Below are 21,035 nucleotides of genomic sequence, written 5' to 3'. Positions count from 1 at the left end.
AAGGGTCCATACCAACATTGGGGGGAGGAGGAAAAGGAAGGTGGATATGGGGGGGGGGGTGTAGGGAATTGTAGGTTCCTTACCAATGTCCAATGTTCCCTCTAATTTATTTTCCATGTGTGCGGCGGTGAATGGTATCTGTGCACTGCAATCAAGGCCATGTGTGTTAAATAAATGTGACAGCTCACTAACTAAGCGAGTGTGCTACCAGAATCAGTGGTATTTGTCAGAAGTGAGGTCACTCACCCTTTAACCCAAGATGACACCTTAAGGCTGACCCCTTGTCTGACACTTAGCCCTTCAGCTGACATGCATTAATACGTCGATAGGGGATGTAAGGACCAGGAGTGGACACTACGGAACGTTAACAAATCATTTGAGTATTGGGTTGCAATTACATTTATATAGCGCTTATTGGTCCTAACAAGATGTTGAAGTGCTTTATGCACTTTGCTCAGGAGCCAAGGTGAGTGGTTAATTCAGTGGTTATTTTTGTAAAGGTTTAGTCTAATTCTCTCAAGGAGACCATTCCATGTCTTCATATCCACTCTAGTGTCTTTGAGGGGGATTAGAATTTGTATTAGTTAGGTATAATCATTAGTGAGGGTGGGATATGAGTTCATGCAGATGGTCGGTGAAATCAGTAGATGAGTTGAAGCACATTAGGTAGTGCTAGGTTGCACAGTCTGATTTATCAAGAAGGACCGGTTTCAAGCTTTGGGATGAGGTGTGGAAAATTTGGATAAATAAAATCACATTCCTATGCCTCCCCCGGGAAGGCGTAAGGGAGGTGCAACGAGGAGAAATACTTTTATTTCTCTTCGTATTTTTTTCTTCTATGTGTGCTGCATTCTGCAGTACACCTAGAAAGAGAAAAACACCTTTCGTGATTGTTCTTATGCAGTAAGGGAACACTTCCTGCACACAAACAATCACCCCTACGCACAGACACCCTTGGACCGTGGCACAACAGTGTCTGCATTGGTGCATGACAGCCCATTGTGCGCCTGCACAGGGGAAAAGGACAGGAATGCGCTGTGTCTTGAAGAAACGCCGCATTCCTGCCCTTTTGTTTTGACGTATGGTAGTGCAGCAGAAAGGCTTGCTGTGTTGCCATGTGTCAAAATATTGTATATGAGGCCCATCGTTTTTAAACATGAACCACTAGTGAACTAATGGGCAAGACAGTTGTGATGTTAACCTTGTAGGTGGCCAAGATTGTTTAAGAGCAACATTATAGTCTATTAAATCACACACAATAAGTTTTTGTACAAATGGTATTCTGATACATATTTCAAAGTGCTTTCATATACAAAATGAAGAAAATTGAGTTTTGGTCAAATAAAATATTTGCCTAAGATCACACAAGTTAAGCAGGGAAGCTATGTTTTAGCAGGTTTTACTTTGTACAAATCAGCCACTAAACATACATCTATTTGTCTTTACTCTTTTATGCAAATGCTTTGATTTTACCGCATTGTGCATTTTCTACTGTTTTTATTTATGGCAAGGCATTTGAAAATTCTACACGTGTTTGAAAGGCCTTCTAATAATCTAAGTGCATCTACATAAGAATGCACTTCAAGACAGCAGACCACATTAGCAACAGCCGCCTGACTCTGAAGTCATACTTTCCCTTTCCAGAGGCCGCATCAGAATAGCTATGGAAGAGCGGGTGTACTGCTCCTGTGGCAGCCTGCGCCAAGAGAAAGCTTCAATGATTTAAAACGCTTGGTAAGTCTTTCTCTTGATGCGCGCTCCAGCAGCGGCCCTGCATGCCTGCAAACAGTAGGGTGCTCGCGCGCATAAGCGCACATCTTACAGGGAATCCTCACATCTCTCAAAGAGTCCATCAACGAGTCCATCAATGGCTGAATATTATGTTTCCTAGGCGCATTCATAGTGATGTATACCTCTAAATAGCAGAAGCCCTGTGTAGCTCTTAAGTTCAGTCACCCACGTCAAGTTCTGGGGATCACGAACACATTCGTCTTGGCCAGGTTAATAAAAAGACGGATTGTTACCCCATAGATTTTGAACATATAGGACCTAAATGATCGGGTTATGTTAAATAAAAAAAAACTAAGACGTCATCGACAAAGAGCTATACTATCTGAAAGCCTGGGTTCCCACTGAATCCCCCGTATCTGTGAATCAATAAGGAACCACTAAGCCAACGCCTCCATAATGATAGGAAAGAGGAGCGGGAACAGTGGGCATCCCTGCTTCGTGCCCCTCTGAATGATAAATGGTTCTGATGTCGCATAGCTCACACTGACACAGGCTGTCAGGTTCATGTATAGCATTCGCACATGCAATGAAGTGGGAACCAAAATTGGGGCAGTTGAAAAGGATGAATAAATACGACCAACCCACAGAGTCAAAGAACCGGTGCTGGGTGCCCAAGGCGGCCACAGAGAGCAGGGCATTATAGAGCCTAATGATGTGTCTAGAGGCGTGCTCAGGTATAAAACTTGCCTGGTCCAGGAGGACCAAGGAGGAGATTCCTGTGACCAAATGGTTTGGTAGAGCCCTAGCCAAGATATTTACCTCCATCTCCGTATTTAGGATGGAGATGGTGCAGTACGAGGAAAAAATATGTGGGGGAAGAGCGGTTTTAGGATTACTGAATTCTTGGCCTTATGAAAGTCAGGGGCAACTGCATATTTGTCATTGCTTCTTATAGCAATGCCACCAAGTGAGCACTCAGCTTGTGCATATACAATTAAAAAAATTCCACAGGAAAGCCATTGAGGCCAGGCGTCTTTACGGGATTCAGTTGGCAAATTTGACTTATTTTAAAGTTGTCTAGATCTGCTTGTCAGATTGAGGTCTATGAACTGTTAAATGTAAATAGCCTGGTCACTTGCATCCTCTGGATAAAAAACTGCAATGATCCTCTACTTCTAAGAAGAGATATGAACAATCTAGTTATAATATTTCAGGGGGAAGCGAGATGTTTTGGGCCTTGAGGTAATATTACAGATTCATGCCCTACAGAGTATACAAGGAATATACAGTGAGCTGGCCCAAAGGATGTTGGATGCAGGTGAATACCCCATGCAAGAAAGGAGTGATCTGTAGCGTGGCCAAGAAACATAAGCCTTGGATCTCACACTAAAACTTTGATGGGAGAGGTGGTTTGTTAAACATGAGCATAATCTGTTCTTTTAATTGAGATTTCAGTCTTCTTGTGCTTAGCTTTGAATGCCTAGGATGAATCACATAATCTTGATGGGCGAGATGCGAACATCAAAAGCAGCCAAAACCTTGGCCTTGTCTGCAGCCATTTCAAGAGTGACAACTTCGAACAGGTTCATCTAATGGCAAGTCAAGGATATTTCCCAGGCATTACTACTGAGTAAAATATCACTGCAACGTGAATATAGAGAAGGGGTATTTTAGTGTATCAGAATGTTACAGGGCGCTCTACCAGAGGTGGACGCTGAAGTAGTCGAATGAATTGGGTAGGTCAGGTGCAAATAGGCGAGCGGAGAAGACCCCTTAACCACTCAACCGTGTGTCAACAGAAGTTAACACACAAAAACAAATTACTGCAGTATTGCCTATGCACACAATAACAAAATATATTTCAGTCGTGTACAGTTAGAACACACAATTTTTAGAGAAAGCCAAAGTCAACAAACAACAAGCCCAATGTTTGATTCAGAGGTGATTGGGGAAGGTTTAATGATTCCACAACCAGCCGACACGTGTTTCGTCGCGTGGGAACAATATCACCGCGACTCCTAAGGGCTACGCTAAAGGTAATATGGCCAATAGGTCGCTCTACCGGTGATATTTCCGACCCGGCAGGGCCCGTGACCTTGCAGATGATTATCTTGAATGCGCGTTATTCCAAATAATGAAAAAAGTCCTTTCAAAAGTCCCAGTCACTCTTCAATACCAAAGGACGTCTAATTTTCGGAATGTGGAGAGTTAGCTCCGGTCAAGTAATTAGTGTGCTTGTATCCCGGGAGAGGATCAAGGTTAGATCGCCATTAGTGCGGGTAAGCACCTGATGGCCCCAATATAGGATTGTTGGACGTAAAGCAGCCAGTGGCCCTGAGGCCCTTGCGTTCTTCACGTTGCAACGCTGCGCCCTCTGCCCTACCCCATCGCAACACTTCCGCCCTCCATAGTTCCGGGTCAGGTGGCCTAGCTGACTTCCACCGCATCGTTATAGTGCGTTTTGCAAGGAGCAAAGCCATGTCCGTGAACCGAGTAGTTACACTTCTACGGCGTTCCACCGGTCCCAGGCCTAGTATGGCATATTCTACCGTGTCAATCCGTTTAGAAGGAGCCAGTTTAATCAGCACCTCGTGTATGGTGTTCCAGTAGTAACCTAATTTTGGACAGTTCCACATCATGTGTATTAACCTTGCGTCTTCCGCACCGCATCTAGGGCAGCTATCAGCAGCGGCAGGAAACATAGCGTGTACGCGGTGGGTGTAAGGTATGCCCTATGCAAGACCATCAATTGTATAAACTTAAACTTCGGATTCCTGGACACTTTCTTTGGAAATTTCAGGATACGTTCCCATTCCTTGTCCCGGACCGGTCTGCCTATGTCCTCCTCCCATCTTGTCCTTAGAGGTTGCAATGATGTCGCCCTTCCGGCTCTAATACCACCTGTAATCCATTTGGTTAGGTGGCTGCCCGTCCCCATAAAATATTGCATCGTCAACAGCGGATTTGTAACTGGTTCCTCCCCATTCGGCGCCCACGTCCTTTCTATATATCGTCGCACCCCGGCATACAGGAGGAACAGTCCACCTGGGGTGTGATGTATGGTACGGAAGTCCTCAAAGGACATCATTCGACCATCTGCGAATAGATCCCCCCTTGCGCTACTCCCGCATCATGCCATGCAGTGAGTGTGCGGTTCGATAGCAGTCCCGTCGCTATTGGGATACCCAGGAGAGGTATTGTGGGGGCGTATGAGGTCGTCGGCGATGTGTATTTCACCGCCTTCCTCCAATAGTTAATCGCGAGCCGAAGCAGCGGGGGAGCCGCCGCCGGAATCTCCGAACGGGATAGGAGCAGTGTATGGACCCTCCCCCTCGACCAGTCCGCCTTCGAGATGTCAATTTCATGCAAATTTCGTCTTGCCCGCCAGTAGGCAAGCCATTGTAGTTGGCAGGCATAGTTGTAGGCACGGAAGTCCGGCACTCCCATGCCGCCGGACTCCGTGTCGAGCTGTAGTTTGGCCAGGCCGATACGCCTCCGTCCCGAGCCCCACACCAACTCCGTTAGAATCGTGTCCAGCGACTTAAACCATGCAGCCGGAATCATGAATGGGAGGCTCGTGAAGTAGTAAATCAGGCGGGGCAGCACAACCATCTTGGAAATGGCCACTCTGGCCGCCACGGACAGCGGCAGTGCCGTCCAGAATTGTGTCTGTGATTTCAGAGCTGCTATCGACCTCCCCAGGTTGCCTTTGATCATGTCTCCAGCTTCTCTATATATCTGTATCCCTAAGTATCGGAAGGTAGTTTCTGCCATCTGGAAAGTATGTGGTGCAAAGGGTAATGGGGTGGACGCACCAGTGGCATTAAAACAATATCCGTAGGACTTCGGTCCACTAACGGTGAGGCCCGACAACGTACGGAATTCCTCAAAAATCTCGGGTATGGGTCCAGGGCACCCCTCAGGTCTCGCAAATACAGAATTATATCATCTGCATATGCAGACACCACATGGACTGTCCCGGCCCTTTCTATGCCCCTGTGTGACGCTAAGGTCCGTAGTCTGCAGAGCAGTGGCTCCAGCGCTAGAATAAACAGGAGTGGGGACAGCGGGCAGCCCTGTCTGGTACCCCTTGCAACAGTCAGGGTCGCTGATATGCATCTATTCGTGCGTACCCGTGCTGTCGGGCGTGTGTACAGCAGTCTGATCCAGGCAATATATTCGGGCGGTATCCCAAATCTTTCAAACGTTGGAAACATAAAATCCCATCTAAGGGAGTCAAAGGCCGTTCCCTCTCTCGCTTGCTCGCAAAGCATGAGTTGGCTTAACCTCCGAAGGTTCATAGCCGTACTCCTGCCCAGGGCAAACCCGCACTGGTCAGTATGTATTAGTTGCGGCACATATGGGGCTAGTCTAGTCGCCAGGATCTTGTTCAGTATTTTATAATCTGTGTTTAGTAACGATAAAGGTCTGTAATTAGCCGGTTGCATTCCGTCTCTGCCCGGCTTCAGAAGGGAGACTATCATCGCCTGTAAAGACGACTGCGGGAGCGAATGAGTTTGCAGTGCTTCTTGATACACCACTTGTAAGCGTGGGGCAAGGAGGTCAACATAGGCCTCGTAGAACTCAGCCGGGAGGCCATCTGTCCCTGGGGTTTTGTTCCTCGGCAGCGCTCGTATGGCCTGCCGAACCTCTGCAACCGCTATAGGGCGTTTTAGGTCCTCTCTTTGTCGGTTATCAAGTTGCGGCAGGTCGATCCCCTCTATAAACTCCTCAAATGCTGTGTGTGAAAGCTGGCGGTGTGGGTCGTACAATGTGGCATAGTAATCCTTAAAGGCAGTGTTGATAGCTAGCTGGGATGTGGCTATGGACCCCCCCTGGTCGACAACTTCTAGTATAGGCAGGTGTGCAGGGGCATCACGTATTATGCGGGCCCACAGGGGCCCGACCTGTCCGCTTGGGTGTGTTGTCTGCAGGTGTATTCCCTGTAGTCTAGTAATCGTAGCTCCTCTAGCAGTTCAGCGTGGCGCATGTGTGCCTCCTGTAGTGGCGTGAAGGGCAGGTTCGTACCAGCGGCCTCACTTTCCAGCATGGCTAAGCCACCCTCTATCACCTTAAGGCTGTCAATAACCTCACGTCTCATACCCACCAGTGTGGCCATTGCCTCCCCTCTGATAGATACTTTGAAGGCGTCCCACTCCACTTGTCTGGAACTAGCAGAGCCCGTGTTTATAATAAAGTAAGTGGTAATGGAATCTGCCAGCGACGCCTTAAAGACAGGATCCTCCAGCAGATCCGCGTTGAGGCGCCAAGTCGGTATCGGTGTCATGACCCTGCCCCATTGCAGTGTGACTTCTACTGGGTTATGGTCTGAGAGGGTCTTACCCATATGTTCTGCCCCGAGGACCGCCTCCAATAGGGGCTTGGTGCAAAAAACTCGGTCTATTCTAGTGTGCAGTCTGTGGGTCGGGGAGTCAAATGTGTACTCTCGGTTCAACAAATGTTTGCTGCGCCATGTGTCTGCCAGACCCCACCCCTCCACCCATTGAGCCAGTGCATCCGCCTGCTTTCTACTCTCAGTGGCGTGCAGAGGTGGATGTGACCTGTCTAGTAATATATCCAGCACAGCGTTAAAGTCCCCGCCTATGATTCACCGGTATTCCGCCCAGTCAGCTAACACCCCACTTATTGTCGCCAGAAAGTCTGACTGGCCGGAGTTCGGTGCGTACACACTGCCAAGCACAACCGGGGAGCCATCCAGCAGCCCGCGCACAAAGACATATCTGCCCTCCTTGTCCACCCTCTGCTCCAGCATCTTAAAAGGTAGTGAGTTCCTGAGCCATATGGCCGCCCCCCCTTGAAAATACAGAGTAAGAGGTAGTAAAGAGTTGTCCCTTCCATTTCTTGAGCAGCTTTGCGCTCTCCGCACTGTTCAAATGAGTCTCCTGAAGGCAGGCCAACACGATACCCCTCCGATTGAGCTGTGCTAATAATCTGTGTCTCTTGTGAATGGACCCCATGCCTCTCACATTCCAGGTGCACAGTTTTTAGGTATTAAGTGTCCCCATGTCTGATCGTGGTGTGCATGCCCAGCAGGCATCTAGTCAGGTAGGCCATGTGTACAATATTCGAGGATTCGAGTGCCCTTGAAACGTGTAACTCCCTAACATTAAGGTCCCCAAGCAGAAAAACCTGAGGTCCAAACCATGTTGCCCAACGTGGGCAAAAGTCAATCCAGAACATTTCTATATGATAGGGGGTGTAGTCCACGTACACCTGTCAGGTAACTGTCAGTGGTGTTTCCGTGGGCCCATAGCTGGTGTACCCCCGTGTTCCACTCACCCCGTTGTGTTCCCGTGTGTGTGCTTCATACATTACCACCCAGAGTCTGTAAAGGGTTCAGTCAAAGATCCTCTGCCATTTGGGCTGTGATCTTGGGAAAAAAGCTGCAAGCTATCCGCAGAGCCTGACACCTCCGTGTGTGTGTCAGAAGTGCTGTCCAGAGCAGTCGTGCCTCTGGCATCGTGTGCGGCCAAGGCCTCCCCCGCCAGCTGGACCACCGTCGTGTTTGTCCCAGAGCGGTCCGATGTTGTCTTGTCGTTCATGGACATAGTTCCAGCGTGCTGGTCACCAGCGTTGGGTGCAGGAAGATGGTCGTCCTGGCGCAAAGGTCCTCCACCCTGGTCCTCTTCAAGCGGGTCTTGTGAGTTCGGCGGCGTTAGGGTCACCGCCATCCATTCCGCTGCTTCCTCGGGGGAGTCAAAGAAGTGAGATTTGTTGTCGTACAGTATTTTGAGGCGAGCAGGAAACAACAATGCATATTTCAAATTCCTGTCTCGTAGTTTTCGTTTCACACCTAGAAACGTGGATCTAGCTCGCTGCACCGCTGGGGTGAAATCTGGGTACACCGATATAGTTCTATCCTCATATCTTAGCGGCACCTTTTCTCTCACCACACGTAGAACTGAGTCTCGTCCTTATAGTGAAGGAGGCGTGCTATTAGTGGCCGCGGTGGTGCCCCTGGCTTCGGCGGCTTAGCAGGCATTCTGTGTGCACGTTCTACGCTATACAGCGGGGTCAGTTCCTGCGGGCCAACAATCTTCTTAAGCCAGTCTTCGACAAACTGTGTGGGATTCCTCCCCTCGCTTCGTTCCGGCATACCCAAAATTCTGACATTGTTGCGGCGGGCCCGCCCTTCCGCGTCATCCATCTTGTCCCACAGTAATTTTATCTGTTTTTCCATACCCTCAATCTTCGTGGAGTGATCCGTCTGCTGTGGTATTAAATCATCGAGCGCGATCTTATGCTCTGTGACCTTCTCAGCCAGTTTATTGTGGTCCGCCCTCAGGAGCGACAGTCCAGTGGCCATGTTGTCCATCCGTAGTTCCAGCGCTTCCCTCGTGGCCCTTATTTTAGCCAGTATAAGGTCCAATTTTGCATCCTGTGTGCCTTTGCCCGTCGGCGGGATGAATTCCACGTTGGAAGAGGCCAATGGGTCATCCGATCCAGTGGACTGCATGTCCGCGTTCGTGCCCTGGTCGTGGGTCTTGGTCCTGTGTTTCCCCATGGATCTCGTCTGCAGGGTGGCGGTGGTCTGGATCCGTTAGTCCACCTGGTGTCGACAAGGGCACCCTGCGCTTCTGGCTAGCCGCTCAATCTGCGCAAGTAACTTCTATCAATAGTGCGTCCAGTGGACCAGAGTCCTTGGGTCTAGAGCCGGCTCGGGTGTGGCCGGTGGGCCCCGTCGGCGTTGCAGGTTAACACTTGTGGACAGCGACGCGGTCCGTAACCCCCTACCTCTCACGCGGGGGCACAGCGCAATACAGCTCGACGATGCAGGCAGCGGCCGCCCACCGTAATCCCAGGGGCTGTGTCTCCACCAGGCAGAGGGCCGTCTCACCCCCGCGCCCCACTGCGGTCCGTCTCCAAGATGGCCCCTCAGTAAGTAGCCTGCAGTCTCAGGACCAAACTCCCACGCCGGGGAAGTCTTGCGATGCGTGGCCGGTGTGTCTGTTGTCATCTCGTCAGGCGTGTGACAGCTAGGTTCGCTTCGGGCACAACAACATAGAGCAGTCACTAGGAGGTCGCCACGTTCCCCGCTTCGCAGTTCCGGCCTGTGGTGTGATTTCAATATGGCGGCACACGCCGCGGATTAGGCGCAAAAACAAGTAATCCCTCCGGCTCAGCTACAATGTAGGAGTGGGCGCCGCATGGGACACCCCGTTCTTGGCTGAGCGTCAATCTCTCCCTCAGCGTTATCACCAGGCGCACCAGGGCTGTGCGTACACGCAGTTCTTCACCTGGGGCGTAGCGGCCGCCCAGTCCGGCTACCTCCAGCTATGGGCCGGGGCCAGACCAGGGGGGCGCGAGCACGGTGGTCCGCTTAGGAGTCTTTCGCGGAGGCTCAGGATGACTCAGCGCTGTCCTCCGGGTGTCGCAGCAGAGCCGAGCGACGTCTCACCCCTCCGGCTCCTTTCCGGCGCAGCTCCGGTCGCCGAGAGTCAGGTCCGCCTCCAAAATCTAGGCCGTGGCTTCTCTCAGGGGTCCAGGCCTCGACAGTGCCGACGTTCCCACACGGCCGCAGCCGGCGTCACAGGACTCAGAAACGCCGTCGCTAGTTCCCACACACATACGGCGTCTTTCCCGGGCCTGATTCGGGTGAGTGGGGGCACTGGGAAACAGGATAATGAGCAAGGATGTTGGGCTAGTGACGGAGCAAGGTCGCTACATGTCCGCCATGTTCGGCTCGTAGCCACGCCCCAGTTTGAGGTGGTTGTTTGCAATGTCTTTTTCTACCTATTTCTCAGACACAGCCTTTGTCTGAGGTGACAGCTCTCACAGCAGATAGCAATGATGCTAGCTGTAAGCGGGGGATCCAAAGCAAGGGAACAATGAAGTATGAGGTCTCTGCCCACGGCTGTCATCAGGCTTCCTAAAGCAGTAAACAGGGACAGGCAAAAGTGCAGGTCAGTCATAAAAATATTCCTTACCGTGAACAAAAGAAATTGCAGTATCATTGCTCTATTAAATGGCAGTGCTTGGGCAAAGCTAATCAGCAAGCCTTTGCCCACAACGACCTCTCTGAATTTCTAGCAATCATGTCACCATCAACCTTCACTTCTGTGCCAGTCTCCAGCCATGAGAATGCAGTAAAAGTACTTACACTATCTGGGAAAGATGTATCTATCCTCCATCTGCTGCCATTCGAAACCAGTGACCATTCATAAGGAATCCCCCCTGGACCAAGCAAACTCTCCTACTACCATATATATTTCCACATACTCAAGTAACAAAAAAGAAAACTTAAATGTTTATTAACTCAAATCCTCTCAGATTTGTTCCAATTAAATTGGTATCATCTCACTACAAGGTGCTTTCTAAAGCTGTAAAACAGGCTTACACCCAACGTGCAGCTGTGACTATGGATGCTGGACCATATCCTGGGGAGAAAACGTCCATTTTCCTAAGACCTGGACATTAGTACGAGATAGGTAGTGCTCACAGTGGCCATTGCAACATCAACAAATATTGGGCAGGTTTTGACACATGAATATTTTCCAAATGTGTTTGTTTCAAAACTAAATGGTTAGGTATGTGTAGGAGTAGCTTTGTCGCTTTAAGAATTTTTGGGATTCACATGCTGTACATTATTCTGCAATGCAGTGGTTGGGTCCGGAATTATTTGTTGGTAGTCGTTTTTTCTCTCCCCCCCCCCCTTTGGTTTCAGTGACCATTTGGCAGCACGTTCTTCCCCTTATGACATCACACATATGCTTTGGATGTCCATGTGTACGCTCACAATCGCCATATTCTTTTTTTACATTATGGCCACATGAAAGGTCCTTGGGCTTTTTCTCTGTAATTAGTTTCTTCAACTTTTCCATTTAATAACCACCTCATTTAATGGGCGGGAGGCTGGCATGTCAATCCAGAAAATTCTTCATGTTGGAAAACTACTCCAACAGGCAAGTAACCATTTTGTTTTGCAGCGTGAATCTTATCTAGATTGACATACTGTGCCTAGAATTTTTAGCGGTATTCTCCCTTATTGGGAGACTGGGTTCAGATGAGCGTGCATGGGGCAGAACTTTGGAGTATTCAAACAATGGCAATTACTGATTGTTGAAAACAAATTTCTGCGCAGAAATCGTGCCGTTCCAAAAGCAGCTCCTCTTACATCTGCCACAATGAACCGGGCTTATCATATTTACCCATTTTACTACTATGGGCTTCAATATGAGCCAAGTCTGAGGCTAGTTTAACTAGAACTACTGTGCACGACCGAAATTTGGATTAGGGGGCAAGTATACCATGGCTTTCATATATATATAAAAAAACTTGCGTTGAATGCGCGAGTTTGTTTTACTAGCCTAGATGTTATCAATACGTCTACCAGATAAACTGTTAAGCAGTCGTTCGTGAATCATTTTATTAATACCAGAACTTTGCAAAAAACTGAATAAGACAATCTCTAACAGCCCATGTTTAATTTTGCTCCCATCTTTCTTTCATCAGCAACTCCCTACATAGATTTTATCTGATTCGCTTTAGATTGAATATGGTTCACTCTATAGTGACATTGCCTCGTTGTGGGTTTGGTCCCACAGAGCTTCCATGCTACCCCTGTGATATACAGTCTGCTCAAAGCACACTGCCCATTGTTGTCTGCAAATTTTATACGATGCCTAGAACAAGGTGTTTGTTACCAAAAGTGTGTGTCTTAAGTTTGAGACAATGCACACTGGCACCTCTTATACTGCAAAAACTAGCCTCCGAGGTTTTATATTAATCTGTAATCAATTGTTTACAGAGTGCACTTACAATTAGGAAATGTACACATTAGTTAGATGCATTTCTTTAGTAAATGGTTTATAACAGAGTAAATTGTCTCTGTAAATTTCAACATGTATTTTCTGTTTGGTTTGTATTCATTAGTCTGATAGAATGTCTTATCTTTTAATTGCTTTTATGCTTCTTTTATGGCTAAGGTTAGCTAAGGCAAGCCCGTATTTGCTGATGAAAAGGAAATGAAAAACAGACTCTCCTGTCTGAAAGGTTTTGATTCCCGCATAATATATACCTGCTCCTCTGATGCCTAATGTGTGAAATATCATTTCTGGCTGTGACTTTGGCTGTTGGACAAAGGCTGGTAACTATATAGCCCGATTAAAGTTAAAGTGTGAAAATACCTTTACGAGAAACTGTGGTCTTGTCCTCAGCACAGCTTTGTCCTTGTGAGTTTGTAAGCATGGTTACTGACTTGTGGGCACCTGCAGTTTGCAAACTCTTTATAATGACATGGAGATCCCAAAGGCAGTTTTTAAGGTTACGTTTTTGAGTTCCACGTTAAATATAGTCTAAAAAGGAGGCGTCATCAGCTGTGCCAACAGTTCCGATTACACATTGGTATGAGTTCTGAGCATAGTGGTACTACCTTCATGGCGAAGAATCTCTTGATAAGTGGTATTTGTGGATGCCACTATAATTAACAGAATGTACTTTTAGCAAAGAACAGGAAAGTTTTTCATGAAAGAGGCGAGTGAGATACATAATATTGACGTCTTTTGTCCGATTGCCCATGAGGCCATCCCAGTCACACCCAGTGGATGAAACTGCCCCACTTGGCAGTATAGCATTTTCGTGAAATAAGTAGTCTTGCTTCCCTTAAAATGTGAAAGCACTTCTGAGGAAGCCCCAGGTGTCCAAATTCTAGGTATTCAAGATCCATATTGCCAGGATGAGAGTGAGTGGTTCCGGGTGGCACACTTGACATTTTCATATGGTTAGCAAGTCCTGATGGACTGGTAGCCTTCATCACCCTCCTCATGCCATCTCTACCAGTTTGAATAACCATGTCTGTCTCACCCACTGACGCACTATTAATCTTAGTAATTGTGGCATTGGGCGGAAGCGTATGTAAATGTCCATAACCAGCGTATCAATAGAGAATTCCTTTGTAACAGGTAGTGTGGGAACCTGGATGAAAAGTTTTGACATGGGGGTGTGGAATTTTTATATAACGCAAACTCGACCTGAAGGTATAAGAACGCTTTACATGAGCACCAGTTACGTTACAGACGGACGCATTCATTTTGTTGGGCACTTTCCTGTTTTGCACAGACGTCTACTGTGCCAGTCTTTGAAGAACATTTCCACTAGGTCTTGCTTTTGTTCACACTCGTGTAAGGTCCATGCTTGCCAGCGTAGCCAGCCTACTTTTATATTTTGAGCTCCTAGTAAGAGTAGGGCTATTAAGGGCTGGTTTGCACAGTGTGTGTGACCTTGTTCCTTCCGGTTTGTTGATATAGAACATCATAGCTGTACTGTCTGTAGTGATGGTCACCAAGGGAGCTGGTCGTTTGAAAGGTCTGCCCACCATAATGTTATCTGTGTTTCACAATTGTACCTCTTTCTGTGCCAACCACGATATCCTATCACCCACTGGCTTCCTGTGATCATTGGTCTTTCAGCCATTTGGATAGGCTGCATTTATACAGGGGTAGCTCATTCACTAGGGCAGATGAGCATCGCCCCACTGCTTTCTCGCAGTGCGAGAAGCAGAAACAAAATGGCAATAACTATCATTTTATGTTTCTGCTTCTCGCACTGCGAAAAAGCAGAAGGGTTTGGTTGCGGGCGGGTAGGCGGGGCTGCTCTGCTAGCAGGGCTGGGCAGGGGAGGAGTGGTGGGACCATTCTTGAGTACGCATGACTGGTTTGGTCGGGCCGCTCGGGTCTTCAGCGTTGTGATTGGCCTTGGGTGGGTCTGGGAGCCTGTCTGCCTGCTTCCTGTCCAGGAGAGCAGCAGAGATGACGCCGGACCCGGCCGTCAGGAAGGTAAGTTACATTTTTTAATTATTATTAAATTAACCCCCCTCCCCGCACGTGCAACTCCTTGCGCCCCACCCGCGAGTCATTCCGGACGCAACTGCATTTAAAATATGGGGAATAAGTGAAGGTGGAGCTGTATTGAGGAAGAGGGCACACTGGGATGGAATCCCTGACTACACCAAAGTACCAAGAGGAACAGCAATAGGATGACTTCAGTGAAGAGGGGGATCACGGTGAAGAGACCTGCTTCAACGATCCAGAGGCCCAAGAAGAGGATTGGGCGAACCTAGATGTCGACTCATCTAAAGGGCGAGTAGAATTATTTCCCTCAACCCAACTCAGTTGCTTAAGTGTTTTCTTTCTCTTTGCTGGATAAACAGAATGAGGGCTGCTTCTCCTGTGACTATCATTGCCTACTGTGCCCATCTTAATTTTTTGCCCTCGCTTTCAGAGTTTTGGGCTGGAACTCTGTGCACCTTTCAGAGTCTTCAGCACAATGTTCTTTTGCAAGGTAGAGGTTACAGACCTTGTGTGCGTCCATCTGCACAAACCTGTGATGGCACTTTGGACAGAATCTAAAGGGAGTGTCCTCCATCTCCCTCAACGGCCCCAAATCCTCTGTGCACATTCTCTGGCCACTTGGCTAGGTTCCTCTACGAGTAATCGTGCTTTAGGATTGCATTTTTGTCTGTTATTTGAAGTTCTCATTATCATTTGTCTTTTTTTTTTATTTATGTTTCTAACAAAACTTCAGCTTGTTTCCTGTCCAAACAGTGGTAATTTAAATATGAAGATGTCATGGTCAGCGATGCCAAAGAAGAAAAGAGAGAGGGGGGGGGGGGGAAAGGACTACAATTAACATTTTGGACCTAACCACTAGATTGTGGTATAATGCACAGTTTATAAATCTGAAAAAGATTCATGGTGCAAAACCTTGTTGTTCCAAGTGCTTCTGTTATGAAGAAAAATCCCTTGGTATGTGACGAAATTTAGTTTCAAGAGTTCAACTTCTTACAAAGAACAGCCTGCATAAAATCAGTCAGCTATGCATTCAGGAGGTGTCTGTTTCATATGAATGGCAAATGGGGTAGGCCGCATAGCTGCTCTACAAATCTCTCTAACCAAGAGACTGAATCACCTTAGTTTTCTATCAGCCTCGAAAGAAGCCTCTTGATTTTGTAAACAGCATTGAGATGAAGGATGGAGGAATAAGGATGTGGGCAAGTGTAGAACATTAATTTCCAGCAAAACATCATTCTATTAACAAGTAGTCTTCCGTCTATCCTTCTAGTCATTCCTTCCAGGCTGGTTCTACAGCTCCCAAATATTGAGCAAAAGAAAACATAGTATGTTCTGAGTTTTAGTCAAAAATATGACCTATTAAAAGTGGTTTCAATAATACTATCAAGAAAGGTAATGTCCTAATAGTCTATGTAATATGTTGCGAGTGCTACTGGATTGGCAAAATACAGGCCAAAACATACATCTCTACGCAGAGCGCTGAAAGAGCAGCTTTACAATAAACAAGTTCAGTTTTCTAATACAGAAAGTCCTGAAATAAGACTTTCTGCATCTTAAACATTGATCTTCAACTGCAACAATATGCTTGGTCAATTCAGTGTCTAATAACCAGGAGACTGAAAATGCAGGACTGTCATAAAGAAAGTCTTTACTTTTAAACTCCTCGGACCAGTGTGATAAAACTAACTGGAGACATATAGTGTTTTTTGCATATTCGCATTTGAAACATTCAAGCATGCATTTACCTGTTCATGACTGGATCATACGCTTCAACTGTATTCAGATATGCATTCCCATTGTGGCCACCGACTGCAAAGATCTTCCCCATTAGAGTGGATATGCCAACTCCTCCCCGAGGAGTCGTAAGGCCAGCTACATACTCCCACTTGTTGCAACGTGGGTCAAAGCGCTCAACGGAGCTCAGAGGAGAATTGTCATCAAAGCCACCTGTGGACAGACAGATCACTTAAAAGTGTATCATATCAAAAACGTTCTATTAACAATAGACAGCCCTTTAAAAAATAAAAGCATTGTAGCAAAGCATCACAACAATGAAAGCAGCGGAACCTTTATTCATATAAACATGCGCAGTTACATCTGAGTAGCTTTCGGGGCCGGCCTTGAGATGAGATGTCAATGCAGATTCCATGCTGAAGACCGGCTTAAATCCCATCTCAAAATGACAAATTTGGCTTGGCTCCTCGACCACAACAGCTTGTGTCTGCTCTATTTTACAGTGATATAACTAGAAGCAGAAAATGCCATTCAGACAATAAGAACCCCACTCTTGCCTACATGGCAATACCATATCACTGGGAAGACACTTTGGGAATAACTGGGCTGAAAGGAAAACAAAATGCCACAAAGCATCGAAGGCTCTGGTATTACATCTCATTAAACCGTCGACAAATTCTTAATGAGCATTAGTGGGAGTGGTTGGGCAGTTGCATGGGTGTAAACCATGCGAGTCCCCCAAACATTATAAATAAAGCAAAGGATGAGACTAAAAGGGGAAACAATGAGAACAGTGAACCTAGAAATTTTCATGGGTTCAGGTTTTTATGGTACCATAACAGTGATTGTGCCCTCTGTCCTTTCACATCTGGATTGAAATTCCCTGCAGTTACATGGCTGACCAGAAAACAAGTATTACCTATAAAAAAGTAGTCACTTAAATGTTTTAATGTAGTGTAAGGATTCTTCCATGTCCTGACACCCTGTCCCTACCTAACTATCCCCAAACAATTACTACATGTTAAGACTGACATGTAAAGTTAAATCATGTCAATTACAGAAGGCAAGGCAGGGTAAGTGACATGAAAAAGGTAGTGCAATCGCCAAAGTCATTTTTTTCTTCATTCGCTTTGTCCGTCGGCCGGAATTTTTTACTGGTTAGTAATGTGGTTTCAGACGAACACTAGGTTTTAAAACAGTGTATGCCAAACCAAGGCACCAGTACACAGACTATGCAGAGCTGATCTGACATAAGCAACATAGTTCAGAAAGATCCATCAAAACTAATGCTTACGAACTGCACGAGACTGAGCCAAATTGCTGCACTACAAATGTTTGCAGTGGGTAGATACCTTGGGGGATAAAGTTAACTTTATAGTGACTCTGGTACTCTTTAACAGATTATTTGCCATCATCAAGCTTGCAGGTAGTCTATTACTACAGCCCAGATTAGGAGTGAAACAGTGTGTGGGGATGATTTTTCTGCACCCAGAAGTACTGTTTATAATTTGTAAATCCGAGCGTAGGGTCCTGCAATTCCAAGTTTTTTCTGAATCCTGCAGTATTTGATGTCTCATGTGTGATACCACATCCAGAGCTCTCACACTCAGATGTTTTATTAATAAACCCATGCACAGGTGAAAAACAGCATGGAAGCAGGGAATGATGTATTAAAATAGGTCAATACCTACTATCATCAGCATTGCCAGTGGTCTAGAAAGGTTGTCTCTTTGATTTGAAGACTTCCACTAGCTCATACTGCAGAAGACAACACTTTTGCCGAGAATTCCTGACTCGCAGGATTCACAGAAGCCAGTTAGAATTTTTTAAGCCAATAGTGGCCTCCACCCATCACTGCCATCAGGCGTTTCAATCATCAAAACCCTCATTCTAGCCTTTGACCATATAAGGAAGGTAACATTTAGTAAGCATGAACTGCAGATTCTGTCAAGGAATGCAAAAAACGTTTCTAATATCTGACGTGGATGTTTGTGATTACCTATCTGAACACATTAAGGTTCCCTGGTACTTGGGGCATAGAAGTTGTACATTCCATCATCAGCCCTACAAACTTTAAGGGCTTTGACAGCGGTGCGGAGGCTCATTCCATGGAAGAGGATAGTGACAGATGTTAAATGTGGATTACCTATTGCTCATAACCATTGTACCACATGCACAAGTTAACCATAGGAGAGAGCAAGCGTGGCCAATATATTCGCAGATACACCCCATCAGTGTTGCTTCCACATGTGCATCTTTGCCAAATTCATACGTGTCACTCATGCAGGGCATCGCATTAGTCAGTTAGCTACATACACATAGGAAAGGAACGTGCCCATCAGACACACATAGCCAAGATTACAATTAACAAATGTTGGCTCAATATCACCCAATAGAGACAGGAAGCAATATTTTGAGAAAAAAGATAGTTACTTTTCACTTGCTGTCTGCGCCAACAGGGCTCAGCTTAGATCTATGGACTTATGTACCCATATTCTTTCTGCAGCTGGCACCAGTGAGCAGCTCTCAACTAGCTATGCATCACTATCAAAGAAATGGGGGAGGAACAGGGCACATCTATCCCCCGTGACCTCAACAACTCTCATACTGCCTTTACCACTTCTATCACTATCAGGGCCAGCAGCATCCCACACTCAACCTTTGTGGCCTCAACAGCAAATCCAAAAGCTCTTCCACAGAAGCAACAACATCCCACACCAAAACATGCTGCACCTGGATCCATCACTGCGTGATCTTTGCTCACTAAGATAACTGTTACAAGTGTCTCTTCCACCAAGTGCTGATACTAGTGTCACTGCGGCCTCTGGCCCACTGACAACCAACACTGGACCTAGCAGCATGGCCGCGGCACCTGAACCATGATGCAGACCACTCCAACAGAAGGAAATCAAAGCAGTTAGGAAGAGCAGGAAACACAATAATATGAACATGAGGGGCATATGGTTGGGTCTGGTGAAGTCTTGACCACAGATGATGGAGGAGAAGTTGCAGCAACTTGAACCATGTCCAGCAGAGGCCACCTCCACATTCAGCATGGCACCATCCCTACTTCAGATGAGATAAAGTATAGTTCCTATAGAGGCAGGACATGAAGCACTCCAACAACACTCCGCCCGATCCACAGCAACAACTGTGAAAACTGGGGTGTGCCCAACTTCCCTGGCAGACAATAGCATCCCAGTCGTCACAACATTTGCACGCCTTCACTGAGACCTTGCAGGTCACAAAGGTCATCAGTTAAATGTCAGCTATAAAAAAAGAAATCAGCCTATGATTACATTGCCATGATATAAATGTATATATTAATTTGGCTGTTAGGTCAGCTGGTGTCTGTTTTAGTGATAGTTGTTTAATTCAGTTAGTCATGAGTGAGTGGAGGTAAGCAGTAGCTGGTAGTTATCAGGCATAGTTGGGGAACCTGGTGGGAGGCACAACTGGGTAGCTGGAGGTTTGGTAGGATAGTACTTAGGATTGTAGTAATACCTCTTTTGTCATCATTAGCTGGGAGCAGGTGGAAGTCATGCCTTGACTATTCTGAGCACTGACAGATGTGCAATTCTTTATTTTTCATTCATCTTTAGCAGTATTTTTTCTTGCAAAGTTGTGTCAGGTACAGCTAGATTAGAGGGCTAGGCCTGGGTTTCCACTCTTCTCTTGAATTGCAATTAAGGCCAAAGTGCCGTGCCGGAAAGGATTTAACAGCTGCTACATTAGAGCCCTGCATAGCAGTATTGTGTTAACATGCCTGTTTGTTGCTTTTCCCTCCTTCCTTGGATTTATGTACAGACTTGCAAGTTCCCTTCTTGAAAATGTAGCCAAGGCCGAATTATGTATTGACAAATGGCTCAGGGGGTAGACTGGAAGGCTTTGTTAATGGGAAAACACCTATGGGCAAAAGTAACCGACAGAGACAACTTAAAAATCCTCAGACGTCCTGACTTTGCCATGGTCAACCCTAGAGTTAGATTCCACAGCAATTAAAGAGGAGACAAGGAGAATGCAGCATTGGCAAACAGGTTATGCAAATCTTCCTGTCTAAATAAAACCCAAAGTGAAAAGCATCGGAATAACGCATGTGCGGTAGCTGCCCGGCACCTGCCCTTGATAGGTACCTGAAGAATGCAACTGATCCTCTCTTAGTCCTGGTGATGGGTGATTGGACAAGGAATGACAGTCCAGACCCATGCAGATGGTAGCAATATTTTATTAACATATGATCAATCTGAATCTTAGCCAGTACGGCAGCCTACCTAGGTCACAAGAAGTTGGTTAGTAGACCATGGGTCCCTAGTTCAATCGAGCTAGTGAGACTATATGTTCAATGTGGGTCAGTTATGGGGGCATGCAGATGTGTGAGAATTTTGGAGGCATCAAAGGCATGCAGCTTGCTTAATCACATGGCCGGTGTAATGACCACCAAAAAGAAGGCTTTCACAAGATGGACTTAATCCCGCATGAGACCAAAAGTCTAAATATTTGATGCATAAGTCTGGCTAAGAACCCGACTGAGGACTAAACAGGCTGTGGAATATCTGACCAGAGGTAAAAGGTGCACCAGGCTCCTCTGGTATCTTTTGATGACCTAGTTGGCTATGGATGAAAACTCCCAGGCCAGACCTATGTTTCTAACCTCTAACAGCCATTAAATAAGCCATACAAGTGTCAATATTCACATCAGAATCTTCTAGTAGACAGAAAAAAGGCATACAATCCACACTGGAAATGAATAGATTTATCCAG

General features: G+C 46.5%; 1 protein-coding gene across 1 annotated transcript in view; it reads right to left on the bottom strand.

Moving 5' to 3' along the window:
* The window catches only part of KLHL8 (kelch like family member 8), a 335,665-nt gene that overhangs the window by 18,923 nt on the left and 295,707 nt on the right, over window positions 1–21,035 (bottom strand). The window contains exon 9 of the mRNA XM_078676272.1: window positions 16,286–16,487. Within this exon, the coding sequence (XP_078532398.1) occupies window positions 16,286–16,487 (202 nt within the window). The remainder of the gene's footprint in view (window positions 1–16,285; window positions 16,488–21,035) is intronic.

The sequence above is a fragment of the Lissotriton helveticus genome, chromosome 2_1 (assembly GCF_964261635.1).
Source record: "Lissotriton helveticus chromosome 2_1, aLisHel1.1, whole genome shotgun sequence".
In the NCBI taxonomy this organism is placed as follows: Eukaryota; Metazoa; Chordata; class Amphibia; order Caudata; family Salamandridae; genus Lissotriton; species Lissotriton helveticus.
The sequence above is the reverse complement of the archived record's forward strand: the minus strand, read 5'-3'. Positions and strand labels throughout refer to the sequence as shown.